The 13,042-nt window shown below is 32.3% G+C and overlaps 2 protein-coding genes across 9 annotated transcripts; one reads left to right on the top strand and one right to left on the bottom strand.

Annotated features, from left to right (window-relative positions):
* The first annotated feature begins 8 nt into the window (after window positions 1–8).
* Window positions 9–3,843, top strand: Rox8 (TIA1 cytotoxic granule associated RNA binding protein Rox8). The gene is made up of 3 exons (XM_076310006.1): window positions 9–1,029; window positions 1,214–1,510; window positions 1,713–3,843. Exons 1-3 carry the CDS (start codon window positions 442–444, stop codon window positions 2,004–2,006), a joined length of 1,179 nt encoding a protein of 392 aa, XP_076166121.1. The 5' UTR covers window positions 9–441; the 3' UTR covers window positions 2,007–3,843.
* A 143-nt stretch (window positions 3,844–3,986) lies between these two features.
* Window positions 3,987–12,441, bottom strand: Spas (spastin). Of its 8 annotated transcripts, XM_076309997.1 has the most exons (10): window positions 12,304–12,441; window positions 11,896–12,047; window positions 10,856–11,147; window positions 10,560–10,730; window positions 9,747–10,007; window positions 8,424–8,776; window positions 8,000–8,331; window positions 7,620–7,930; window positions 7,305–7,456; window positions 3,987–7,149 (listed from the first exon to the last, which is right to left on the bottom strand). In XM_076309997.1, the coding sequence occupies exons 2-10, from the start codon at window positions 11,947–11,949 to the stop codon at window positions 7,102–7,104; spliced, it is 1,974 nt and encodes a 657-aa protein (XP_076166112.1). In that variant the 5' UTR covers window positions 11,950–12,047; window positions 12,304–12,441; the 3' UTR covers window positions 3,987–7,101. The 8 variants fall into 8 exon arrangements, with proteins under 8 accessions (XP_076166112.1, XP_076166110.1, XP_076166116.1 ...); XM_076309995.1 differs by having other exon boundaries at window positions 10,856–12,047; XM_076310001.1 differs by lacking the exon at window positions 11,896–12,047 and having other exon boundaries at window positions 10,856–11,105; window positions 12,304–12,332.
* Window positions 12,442–13,042: the final 601 nt, after the last annotated feature.

The raw sequence follows: 13,042 nt of genomic DNA, 5'->3' as shown, positions 1-13,042 counted from the left end.
TACCTGTTATGAAATCTTCGACGGATGATACAAAAACACGTGTTCTTTTGCATTTAAACCGTGATAGTTTTGAGCTATTTAAGTCGATTTGACGAACGTTAGAGTAGGTAGGTAAAGCAGTGCTAAACGCGCGTAAAAAAAGCGTCGTTTCGCGTAAGTTAACCAGCGTAATACGAACATTTACGCGGATGATTGAAGGGAAAGTGGCGAAGCACCAGAGCGGCCATTTTATGTTAGTATGACGTAGAGGCTGGGTGTAGCTTCGCGTTCAACCGTCCGTGTTCTTTTGGAAAAGGCGAGAAAATCCGAATTCTGATGCTGGGGTCCAGGTAAATGCACGTACCACGCGCTGAACGTGTGAACCGTAAATATAAGCCCGAGGAACGTAAGGATATTAGTTAAATAAGGAAGTACACATAGGGGGTACTGAGAAGAGCGAGCATGAGCGAAGAAAGCAATCCGCGAACGCTCTATGTGGGTAATTTAGACGCTTCGGTGTCGGAGGAACTTTTGTGCGCACTTTTCTCGCAAATAGGTGCCGTTAAGGGATGCAAGATCATACGGGAACCGGGAAACGATCCGTATGCTTTTGTCGAATTTACAAATCATCAGTGCGCGGCTACGGCGCTAGCCGCCATGAACAAGCGATCCTTCCTGAATAAGGAAATGAAGGTTAACTGGGCAACGAGCCCTGGAAATCAGCCGAAGTTGGACACCAGTAATCATCATCACATATTTGTTGGCGATTTATCACCAGAGATTGAAACGCAAACATTGAAAGAAGCGTTCGCGCCATTCGGCGAAATTAGCAATTGTAGAATCGTTCGCGATCCACAAACTATGAAAAGCAAAGGGTACGCTTTTGTATCCTTCGTAAAAAAGTCTGAAGCCGAAGCGGCGATTGCGGCGATGAATGGTCAGTGGCTAGGATCCAGAAGCATCAGGACAAATTGGTCAACTAGAAAACCACCGCCACCAAGATCTGAAAGGCCACGACATTCGAATAATAGTAAACCTAACTACGAAGAGGTATGACATGAGTTTCCATCAGCTGTTGGAATTGTTTTGATTGTCGTTGCTCTTAGTTAAAATACGTAAATACTATTTCTGTTAAATAGATAAATGTAACGTGTAGAATCATTTGTATGTAATTTTACTAATTGAAACATGCCAAAATGACTATTTCTTGATGGTTCTTATGTATCGTTGATAGGTGTATAACCAAAGTAGTCCAACCAATTGCACAGTATATTGTGGAGGCTTCACGAATGGTATTACGGACGATTTGATAACCAAAACATTCTCCCCGTTTGGCACCATTCAAGATATAAGAGTATTCAAAGACAAAGGATATGCGTTCATTAAATTTACTACTAAGGAAGCGGCAACACATGCCATAGAATCGACACATAATACTGAAATTAATGGTAGCATTGTTAAATGTTTTTGGGGAAAGGAAAATGGAGATCCTAATAGTGTGGGTCCTAATGCAAATCACCAGGCTCAACAGGTTACTCAAATATTTTATGAATGTTTATTGCTTCCTTAATTTGTTGTATTAAATTTAAAACACAAAAAGAAATCGTAAAGAATGTTGAATCATAGTTTCACATTATAAAATATTTTTTTGATGCTAAACTGATGCTAAGCTTATATGTTTTATATTCAATGGATTAAGAAGGTATTAAAATACTTGTTGTTTGGTTTAATAGGTTACAGCTGGAGCTGGTCAGTATGCATACGGTTATGGTCAGCAAATGAGTTATTGGTATCCACAAGGTTATCCACAAATGCAGGGTCAGTTTTTACCAGCTGCTCAGTACTATGGTCAATATTATGGACAACAGGCTCAATATATGAATAGTATGCGAATGCCTGCTCCTGGTGCAGGTACATGGCAACCTGCACAAGCAACCGCCGCGCCACCGACTGCAACTGCACCATTGCCACCAGGTCAGCAACCTACCATGGTAGCATACACCATGCCACAATATCCTACGCAATGAAATTGATTATTGATCGGCGTCAACTAATTGTTACATATGATACATTTGCCCTTGGGGCTTTTGCAAAAACTGTTCTGTCATATACCTATTCCAACAAATTTATTGGTATTTTGACTGCAGCATCATATGTACAAATTTCTCAGTTTTACTTCAACTGAAGTACTACATTGTAAAGAAAGCTCCTAAATTTGGTTGTCCCGATACTGACTGACATTGAATCACTCTTGTTGTGAAGAACTATTCCATCAAAAGTTCAAAGTGATATATATATATATTCATATATATACACATACACATAAATATATATTTCCTTTATACGTTTCCCTTGCCAAACAATAGAAACGTATATCATTTTAACAAATGCAAGTTCATCTTGCAGTGCTCATTAATAAATTAAAAAGCAAATCTATCATAGCAGTCAATCCATCAGTGTGATCGAATAATCTTTTCAAAACGGTTTGTACCCATGGTGTTGAATGAGGTATATTTCTGAACTCAAGGTTGCAGCCCCTTGACGAGCCCTGCATTCGTTGTGCTGCGTAAGGTGTACGTATGTATGCAACCATTGTGTTGTTATATTTTTAATATTTTTGCCACAATTACCAATCTTTAGTTTATTTCACTTCATTAATGAACAAAAGTAATTGTTCATTTATGGTAAACACGAAGTACGACATTGAACATAGTATAAGATAGAGAGTATAGGTAGACGGCGCCTGTGATGTAGCTAGATTTGGATGCATGCTTTGACGTATGCAGGGCCCTTAATAAAATAATCTATGCGAGTCGGTAAACGAGTTGTAAACTTTCCTCGTTATGTGATATTTATCGTCGGTGGTAAATGTACAAAACTTTCTTACAAAGAATTTTAAAGAAAATATTCTAAGAAGTGTGTTAAACATGAAATGCTTTTATGTTGAATTTTACTTATTTGGATGCATTATGTTATATGCACTTCAGTGGCTCCTCTCCATTTGTACAGAGAAATGGTAAACCTTGGTGTAATTATTACAACGTAATTTAAGTATAATGGTAATGATAAAAACTTCCACTAAGAGATGGAGTCACTATTGTTCTGCCTTTCTTAATTTGTACACTGGAAATTGGTATTATATTTTCTTAGATATACTAAAGAATAACAAGAATTTGTTATCTCATAACTATCAGTATATCAACAGACAATCACCCTTGATATTATCTGATAATTTGACATTTAAACTATCGCATGACACGATATTAACACTTTCGTGTCTTCTAATTAATATGCAGTAGAAATTTATTGCATACTTTTCATAGAATTTTATTCTGTAAGTTTCAGTAGAGTTAGCTTTAATATTCAATTTTCTTTAAAAAGTTTACCACTTTCCTTCTAATTATTCTTTAAAAAAAACATTTTCCAAAGTATGCTTTTAAGTTCTCATGAAGATAACAAATTGCGTGGTAATGATAGAAATAAAGAAATTAGAGTAAAAAACTAATTGATACTTTGCTTCACCACCGACGATAAAAAGCCATAAACCTTTTGAGATCCATTTGTATAAAGTCAGTACTGAATGTAATAACAGGAGAAACACAAAGTCGAGTATAGCAATGATTAATTGACTGCGATAAGTGATATCGAACGACGGAGAGCCAATTTAAGAAAAAAATCTTGTCTATGGATTAATAATAATCAGTGAACCGATGGAAGACATAAAAAAAAAATGTTATATAAAGAGTAATTTAGGTACAGCAGGGTGTGAAGCCCTTGAAAATGCTTAGGATAATGTTATCTTATAATAAAAACAAATTGTCCTTTGAATGAAAAAAAAAAGGAATAAATATTTAAAATACACAATATTTTGTATTATTTCATAGCCCACGTTATTACAAAATATAAAGTTATGAAATAATATCAAAAGTGGTTTTTTAAATTTATAAGAAACGTAGTACCTTCGTTTATAACTGGTTAAATGTAAAAAATAATATAACATGTTTTTTAAGTACATACAAGGTAATTTTATTTTACAGCCGGTATACTTTTACAATAATTATTTACGCTAACTGAAGATATATGTTTTTCTACAAATCATCTTGTCAAGCACTTAAAATATTTAAGATGGGATGACTTATGTAGAAGACAATATTCTGACTGATTCTCTGACATAATAAAATTTAATGCTAAGTACAATCTTTGCCATACATTGAAGGTAACTGACGCAATCATTCTACATATTTTTGGTATGGAATATAATTTAAAAAGTGCATTGTTGCATGGATTTAGTACAAAGTATTACCACTATCATTATATAAACAAACATATTTCTTTCACAAATGTAAACAACGTTAATTAGAAATATTATAACATTATAATCAAGAAGTATGTAATAATGCCACAAAATTGTGAATAATTTAATTGATTTTCATTTGGAAGCTGCCATCATTTTTTTTTTTAATGAAATGCGCTAGAACAATTTGTACTATACAGTTTATTACATACAAAACATGCGTTCCTCGGTCTCGATCATACAGCGGCAAAATATTAAATAGGATATTTTGTATTGCTACACAGTAGGTGATGCTATACTATTCAATATCATTAAAAAGTTACTATTTAATTGCGTGATGTCACTGAGTATATCAACGTTAATTAAATATGTATTCGCGCTTTGTTTCATTGAGAGAAGACCAGTATAATATAATACATTAAAAAGAGTTGCTTAACGAAAATTTAAATCTACAATCTACAATCGTGATTTATCTTGTTCAACATACCTTTTTAAACAATTTGTAATAATATTGGAAAATACAAGTTTGGCATTTAATGAAAATACAACTCATTGAAGGATTTTATGAAAAGTAAATTATTTTAAAAATATAAATGTCTTGCAATTTTTGTATTACGTTTCATAAATCAAATCGTTTGTTTTGCGAGTGATTCTATTTTAGTAAAAATTTAATTAGGTATTATTTTTTATTTGTAAAAAATCAATACTATAATATTAACAAAATAATTATTTTGATTTCACAAATCAATCTGCTTGCAAACATTTCTAAACGACCAATCCACATTTTATTAATTTTAGCTTAAATAGAATTAATTGATGTTTTCGTGTTTGTTCTGCTTATATTTTTAAGAAATTCCCTATTACGAGTTATTATAAAAGTAGCAAAATAATTTAATCGAGGCTGAGCGTGTTTTTAATATGGAAGGCCAGGGTTGTAAATAGATATATATATATTCATATTGATAACAGTCTGTTGTGCAAGATCGTCGAAAAGATTTAATTAACGCTATTATTCTACTTATATGTATATAATAAATTATTTAACGTAATGCAATTTTATGTAAGACAAAGACCAGTGCAGATATAAAATGAAAAAGTATACCTAACGTAATTTATGCAATGCTATTATGTTGGCACTGAACTTTTAGAACAAAAAAAAGTATCAACATTAATTTAACATCGAGTTTATAATTTTTTTGATTAAATCAATTATATACGATAAACAGCAATACATATCAAACTTAACACATTTATACTGATATATCGCTGTAAAATTAAACTTATTTGGCATTATTTGTATCGTCAGTGTATGCTCGTTTTCTGATAGAGAATGGGCGTGCACTTTGTGCTACAGATGTATCCGCCCTACATTTTTTTATGATTCTACATCAATTACAACTTGCATGAAAATTCTAACAATTAAACAGACAATTCTTTTTTCATCAAACTGCAAGGCAGAAATAAAAAAAAGACATTAACTCATGTCGTGTGCATTCTACGCGTATATATCTACTATTATTAAACAGTATTAACTATTGATCACACCAGAGAAGCTTTAAACTCGTTGCATTAACATCTTCAAGGTTAAATTATAACGAGTTTCTATTTGAGAAAATTGTTCTACACTTCTCTTATAAATAAATAAATATACGTCAAAATCGTAGAGACTAATATAAATAATTTCGAAGTGAAACAATGTTACACTAACACTGAGGCTTATTAGTAAGTACTCATTCCAATAAATATTTTTTTAAATTGGAGAGTATATCGTACAAGCACAATTACCTTTTATTTGAGCATTTGAAGCAATAGATAAATATCAAAAAACATTTATATATGCGACTTCCTTTTTATAGCATACTTTTATCGTTAACATTATTTGTTCATCAATAATATTTATTTACAAATAATAAATATTTTTAATTTCATATAATTCACATATATTTCCAGTTCGTTGTCTCATAGAAGTCTAATCAAATCAGAACATGATGCGCAATCCGATAAGTACTATGCACCCCGTTAAAAGACTTTAATGATATTTTATTTCAACAATTATCAACTGAATATTTAAGATATCACCAAACATAACAAGATTAATGTTTCTAGATACATTAAATGGTGTGCAATTTGTTGTTTTTACAAAACTTATGTGCCAAAAACAATTCTACGTGTGTGCTTCATTTGTAGCACATGCTTATACAAGATGCCATCAATTTTCTATTAATTTTTATGCTTATCCGATAACTTAACTACATCAGTAGTTAAACTGTTTATTCTCAGTTACTTTAATTGTTTTATTATCTGATTGGACGTGTGCAGTTTCATGTGCAAATGCAGTCTTCCTACTAATACAGTTCAACTTAATTGTGCTTGATTAGTAATTAAATATTTACACTTTTCTTTTTGTCATAAAAGTACATACCATATTTGTTAATAGTAGGATTGTACCTTCTTAATGATATAATAATTCATATCTTTAGATACCTACTTAACTAATAAAAAATTAATTGTAACTTGACAGAATTAAGGTTCGTCATTAATGAAAATGTAAAAAAATTAAAAAAAAAAAAAGTTACAAATGTCGACAAAGGAATGATATTAGCAGTACAGAAAATAGACTGTGTAACTACAGATATTGGAATTCTATTATTAACACTACTATAGTGGAACTTAAATCTATGATACCTGATTACTGGATGGAGTATGGAATGTATTATATATATGTGGTATAAAGCCGTTAATATTACAACTGTACGATTTAAAAAACCAGTACTTAGCAAGAGTGCCTTTCGCTTATCATAACATTTCCTTTTTATGTATAGATGTTATCATTTATAAATTAGCTTAGAAAATGTAAAAGCTGCTGTATGTACATTCTGTAATAATTAATATCGCAGAAAGTCACTTTTGTAGTATTTTTTGCTGTTATAGCTTTTTTATTCTTTGTTTTCTTGTTGGATTAACCAACAGACCAACGTAATTTATTTTTAATTCTCGTACTTCAGCTAATTCTTAAAAGTCATAGACTTACATCGCCATACTCGAAACTCCATTTTTCATAAGCAGCTAAACTTGCAGGTGATACTGATCTACGAATTCTTTTAAGCGAATCACGAAAATCTTGCATTGTGATGTTGCGCACAGAATTTAGATCCAATTCCTTTACTTGATCTGGATTGAGCTCTGTGCAATATTAACACGTGATATTTTTTACATATACTCAACAAATGATCTATTTGTTAGACTGTATGGTCAAAATTCTAATATCCATTCAGTCTATTTTAACTAAATACAAAGTAAAGAGTACAACATGTTACAAGAGAAAGACAAATAAATTTTAATTTACCTCTGATAGGCCCAAGTGCTGCATCTTTTGCCAAACCGGTTAAATCACTTCCAGAATAGCCTTCAGTCAAAACCGCCATTTCATTTAATTCTTCTGGTGTAAGTGGATCATTATGTTTTGCTAAAAGTCGTCTTAGTAACATAATTCTTGTCCGTAAATCCGGCAATGTGACATAAACTCGTTTTGTGAATCTTCTTAATGCAGCTTCATCTAATTCTTGAGGTCTATTTGTAGCAGCCATGACGAGTACCCGTTCTTCCGGATTACATGGTAAACCATCAAATTCAACTAAAAATTCCGTTTTCAACCGCCTGTATGATAATTATTAATTAAATTCATGATAATTATTTTGTTTAATCTTTACTTTCAGAAAAATTTACCTTGAAGCTTCATGCTCATTATCCCTGCGTTCACTTAATAGTGAATCCACTTCGTCGATAAAGATTACGGATGGCTGTAACTCTCGCGCTATAGCAAAAAGAGCCCTTACTAATTTTTCTCCTTCTCCAACATATTTTGATGTAAGACTAGCTGCAGATATTGAAAAAAATGTAGCATTGCATTGGGTAGCCACAGCACGTGCAAGTAAGGTCTTGCCATTTCCTGGCGGACCAAACAATAATAATCCTCTTGCAGGTGTTCGTAGACCAGTGAACAATTCTGGTCTCAATGAAGGTAGTATCACCATTTCTTGTAGTGCTTGTTTTGCAGTCTATATTATCAAAAAATAAAGAATATTAATTAATATACAGTATTTATAATTTTTTCATTACTTGGCAATTTACAAATGTAATATCTGCAAACCTCTTGACCAGCAATGTCTTCCCAATGTACTGCTGTTCCTCCTTCCAAAATTTCATCAAGAATAACTTGTGCAAGTTTTGGATCCACACCTTTTAAAATAGGTATTTTTCTAGTGGGTGTACCTCTGTTACTATTTGATGCAGTAGGTGTTCCTGGTCTCCTTATAGGTGAACCATTTCCAGGTACAGATAATTGTCTCTTTACAGAGGGTGGTGTGGATGTTGGTTTAACAGGTGTAACTCTGTGACAAGATTGAACTGGTGTTGAACGTCCCATACTACGTGGTAATGTTTGACTCTTGCTTATAGCTGTACCCACTCTTTTTCCAGGAACAGATAACTTCCTTCCAGATGCTATAAATAACAATATCATAAAAGGAGTGAGATATAAGAGATGAAAATATTGAAATAAAATTCACTATTAATATACTTCAATGCAAATTGTTAATAAATCTAATGTATAGAAGAACTATTGCAAAGAATAAAGTACAAGACAAATATGTTGAAGCAAAAAATTATATTCTCAACATAATTAAAGTTAATGATAAAAATTTGTGATGCACTGTCTGCAGTAATATATATAAAATGATGTAGACAGTAATGTACATATGTTACATTATTAATGTTTCCCAAGTGTATCAGTATATTATTATTAAAAAATCTATCTGTCTTTTTTATATGCATATAGCATACATAATACGTGTGTGTGCGCGCGCTCACGCGCGTGTAAATACTTCAGTGTCATAATACTTGAATATTGAATACAATGTATTAAAGTATGTATATGTACACCTTTTTAAGAAATTGATGTATTTTTAGTTTGAATTTAGTTTACTTTTTACTTTATTAGAATATAAATTAAAGTAATTACTTTCAAAATATTTTTTAAATTATATATATCTGTCAAACAAAATTTGTATTATTGTATAAAGCATACTTTTATATATTGACAAGTCTTTCTTTTTAAGTTATTCATTGTCTCATACACATACTTATTGTAGCTATATATAAATAATTCTACCTTACTAAAAATTTTATTTAAATAAATACTATACTAGATTACTACGATATAGCAAAGCTACTATATTTATAATGGTCAATATAACAACATGCCTACATTTACTACGTGAATTATTTTAGAAAATGATACAAGTGCATACGTGTATGTGTGTTTGTGTGTGTGTGCGCGCACGCACGCACACACACACACACCTATTAACAAAATAAAAATAATATTTTTAGGGAAGCGACTATTATAAATATCATATGAACAAATTTACAATTAAAGTTTGCATGTAAGCCCAGAACTTCAGACAAACAGTACCTTCAGAATGGGCACAATAGTTTTTTGGAGAACGTGGCCTTAACTTGGGAATTTGAGTACATGTGTTTTGTCCTATGTTCACTGTTTGTGTACTGTTCGTGTTTTTTGTGTGATTTATGTTTAAGGAAGAACGAGTTGTTTGTAATGTGTGTATATTGCGACGGGCCCTCAGATTCTTCCCTGGATGTTCGCCGTCCACTTTATTTCCAGGGGCATGATATTCACTGGAGATATCCATCTTTTTCAGCTCACACACACTCACTACAAAAAGGAAAAACATTCTCTGCCATGCTGCAGTAGGCTAAATAGCTAAATACGGACTGAACTCATAGAGTTTGTCAACTTTTCTCAGAATTTTGAACTATTTAACTAGTATTAAAATATGGAATGAGCGTATTGACGGCTATTAGAAATGCTGCTATAAAAAGTTTGGCTACTAAATTTTACATAAGTATTTGCACCACTTATGAAAGAGCATATTGTGCCAAAAATAAACTTATCAAATGAAGGGATAACGCGCGCATGCATACACGCAAATATACGTTCGTACATAGATACATACACACACACACACATACACGTAAACATTGTGGACAATTAACACACGAGCATGCTAGATACACTATTATTGTGTTATTCCTTAAGCTGTTACTATAACTTCGTCCGAGAGTAATGACTAAATCATATAGAGAACTTATGAATTTATTACATGTGTGTCGTAATAATATTAAATGCAAGCTGTGCTTTTTATTCCACATATGACTGGAACAGCTCAAGAAATGTGACATATATTTAAGATATAAGTTTACGAACCAAGAAAATCAAGTCTATCCTTTGCCATTGCTAGATTAGTGCGCATTTTATCATGAAGCCTTTGAGCATGTTCCCATACTTCTCCTCGACCACCATTACATTCTATAGCTATTCCTTTTTCTAATTCTCCAATACCTTTCTTATAGAGTTCAATTGCCAATTCTTTTTGACCTAATAAAAAGATTAAAAGAAAAATATTACAACTAACGTACAATTATTTTAATATTGTTTAAATTTAATTCTCATGCATGGCTTTCATTCAAGTAACCTGAGGTTAACATAACTTATTAACAAACCTTCATTGTCCTCGTCAATCTTAAGTGCCTTACTGATGAATTCAAAAGCTCTACGATGATGATGTTTTTGTTTAGCAAACAAAGGATCCCCAGGACCAGGACCAATAGGTCTTCTGGGCACTTGTGACATTCCTTCGTTTTCAATTTGCCCAGAATTGTGTAAATTATTATTCAAGCTCTGCACGGACTTTTGACCGACTACAATCTCCAATTGGCAGGTCTGCTTGGAAGCTTGCCTTCGTTGAATCAGCTGAGATGTAGATGTATACAAGTACTTAAATACTAGGAATAACTGATAAAGAAGTGTTCTCAGAATGTTGAAGAGCAGTATCAAGGGGAAAGAAACAATATATAGATTACGCTTGTGTACCGACGGTTGAGGAGTGTCGAGGAAGCGATGAATATGGTGGTAATGATTGTGATGGTGATTATTGCAATTAATAGCGGTCGTAGTTTTATCGTTATTTTCATTTTTGGTCACGCAAAGCTTTTTTGGCGACTTGGTGCCGAATTTTCGGATCGGACGCCCACCATCGCTGTAAGACATCTCCTATCGCGAAATTTTCGAATTCGTATCGTACGAATTATTGCACTCGTTATCGTCAAAGGTAATTCGGGCTAAACATTTCGACATTCCCGACGTTGTGTGAAAATTAGGAAAAAGGAAAACGACTTTTAACTAGTTTCACGCCATTTTTTTCTTTTTCTTTTAAAAAAAGTTTCGGAACATCGACGAACAATTCTTTTTGAAGATAATTGCCGCACTGTCCGAGACAGTCGTTTTCACTGAAGAATGAGACGAAATAAGGGAAAGAGATACTTCGGAATTCCGAGATGTTCGGAATTGACGGATTATGAACAAAATCGAGCGATTCGTGGTCTCTTTCAGCATCGCTTGTTTTGATTCACGTTTAACTTGGAACATTGATACACGATAACATCAAATTATGAACACCGACGAGCGTTGTTTTATAAAATTGCGTATACAAAAATATATTTATAGAGAAACTGGTAATTGATGCACCTTGGCATATACTCACGCAAGATAGATTATTCTGTGCACTTGCGCTCTTTAGCGCCATTCCCTTGCACATGCGTATATTTTGATGTCCCTCCTATCCTCCAAAGGTTTTTATTATTTTAGATCATTGCTTGTTCATTCATAATTATGTTCTCAAAGACTCAGCATTTTCTTAACGAATTGATGGTATAATTTTTTATTTAAAAATGTACATGTAAGTATATGCATGCGCGTAGAAAAACAATCAATTTATATCACATCAATACAAAGATAAAGGTACATTGATGATAAAAGGTATTGAAAGACATTGTACATTTTTTATTGTTTTATAGTTAATAATTATATAGGAAATAATTAAATCGCGAATATATGCATATAATAAAAGATGAAAATTAGAAAATAGGATTAGAAATAATTCGGTACTCACTGGTAAGAAAACTCGTCGTCGAGAATCTACGTCTGACGTATAGATGTATTAAATATATTTCGTTGGAGTGGGGAACCAACGGAATTTCACTGCTAATTTCATGACCTTTTAGAATACTTAATTTTGCCGAGATTGAAGAACCAATCAAGTTGGTTAAATTCTGTAGGCTCAGTAATGATATAGTCATAGATAACATAGCATAGCGACATAACAAAGAAATGCATGACAGGAAATCGTGTACATACAGAAGTATAAAATAGCAAACTGTGGAAGAATACACACGAATCCTAGGTTCTGACTAGTTTGGTATAGACGATGTGTAGGCGCAGAAAACATGTAGAATAGAAATTGAAGTTAATGCTTTTTTGTTTCACATAAATCGAGGACTTGCAAGTCCCTTTACCATTAATTTCATGTCACTTCCAACATTATCGATTCAGACTGGAATAAAATTTTAGCGCTATTAATATAGGAATTAAAACTAAACATGATGAGAATTGATTATTTTAATAATTATCGGAATCACAGATGAGATATAGTATAAATTTTGAGAAATAAAAATATTGACTTCATAAAATATTAATGGTTTTGAAGTAACCATTTGTTTAACAGTGGTGATTCTAGGAACTATATTTAGCTGAACCACCAACGTCGGTAAAGGTAATAAACATAAAAACTCGTTCTTATATCACAAAGGAAATAGTAAATAGGTAGTTCATTTCACGGAAGTTAATGTTAC

Source organism: Ptiloglossa arizonensis, chromosome 4 (genome assembly GCF_051014685.1).
Source record: "Ptiloglossa arizonensis isolate GNS036 chromosome 4, iyPtiAriz1_principal, whole genome shotgun sequence".
Lineage (NCBI taxonomy): Eukaryota > Metazoa > Arthropoda > Insecta > Hymenoptera > Colletidae > Ptiloglossa > Ptiloglossa arizonensis.
This window is presented reverse-complemented; position numbering and strand designations above follow the sequence as displayed.

Excerpts from the sequence above, each read along its gene's own strand:
- Rox8 (XM_076310006.1), top strand. The coding sequence starts at position 442 with ATGAGCGAAGAAAGCAATCCGCGAACGCTCTATGTGGGTAATTTAGAC. Across the intron at positions 1,030-1,213 it reads GTAAACCTAACTACGAAGAG|GTGTATAACCAAAGTAGTCC; the intron begins GTATGACATGAG and ends TATCGTTGATAG. Across the intron at positions 1,511-1,712 it reads CAAATCACCAGGCTCAACAG|GTTACAGCTGGAGCTGGTCA; the intron begins GTTACTCAAATA and ends TTGGTTTAATAG.
- Spas (XM_076309995.1), bottom strand. The coding sequence starts at position 11,402 with ATGTCTTACAGCGATGGTGGGCGTCCGATCCGAAAATTCGGCACCAAG. Across the intron at positions 8,777-9,746 it reads CTATTGTGCCCATTCTGAAG|CATCTGGAAGGAAGTTATCT; the intron begins GTACTGTTTGTC and ends TGTTATTTATAG. Across the intron at positions 7,931-7,999 it reads AATGAGCATGAAGCTTCAAG|GCGGTTGAAAACGGAATTTT; the intron begins GTAAATTTTTCT and ends ATTATCATACAG.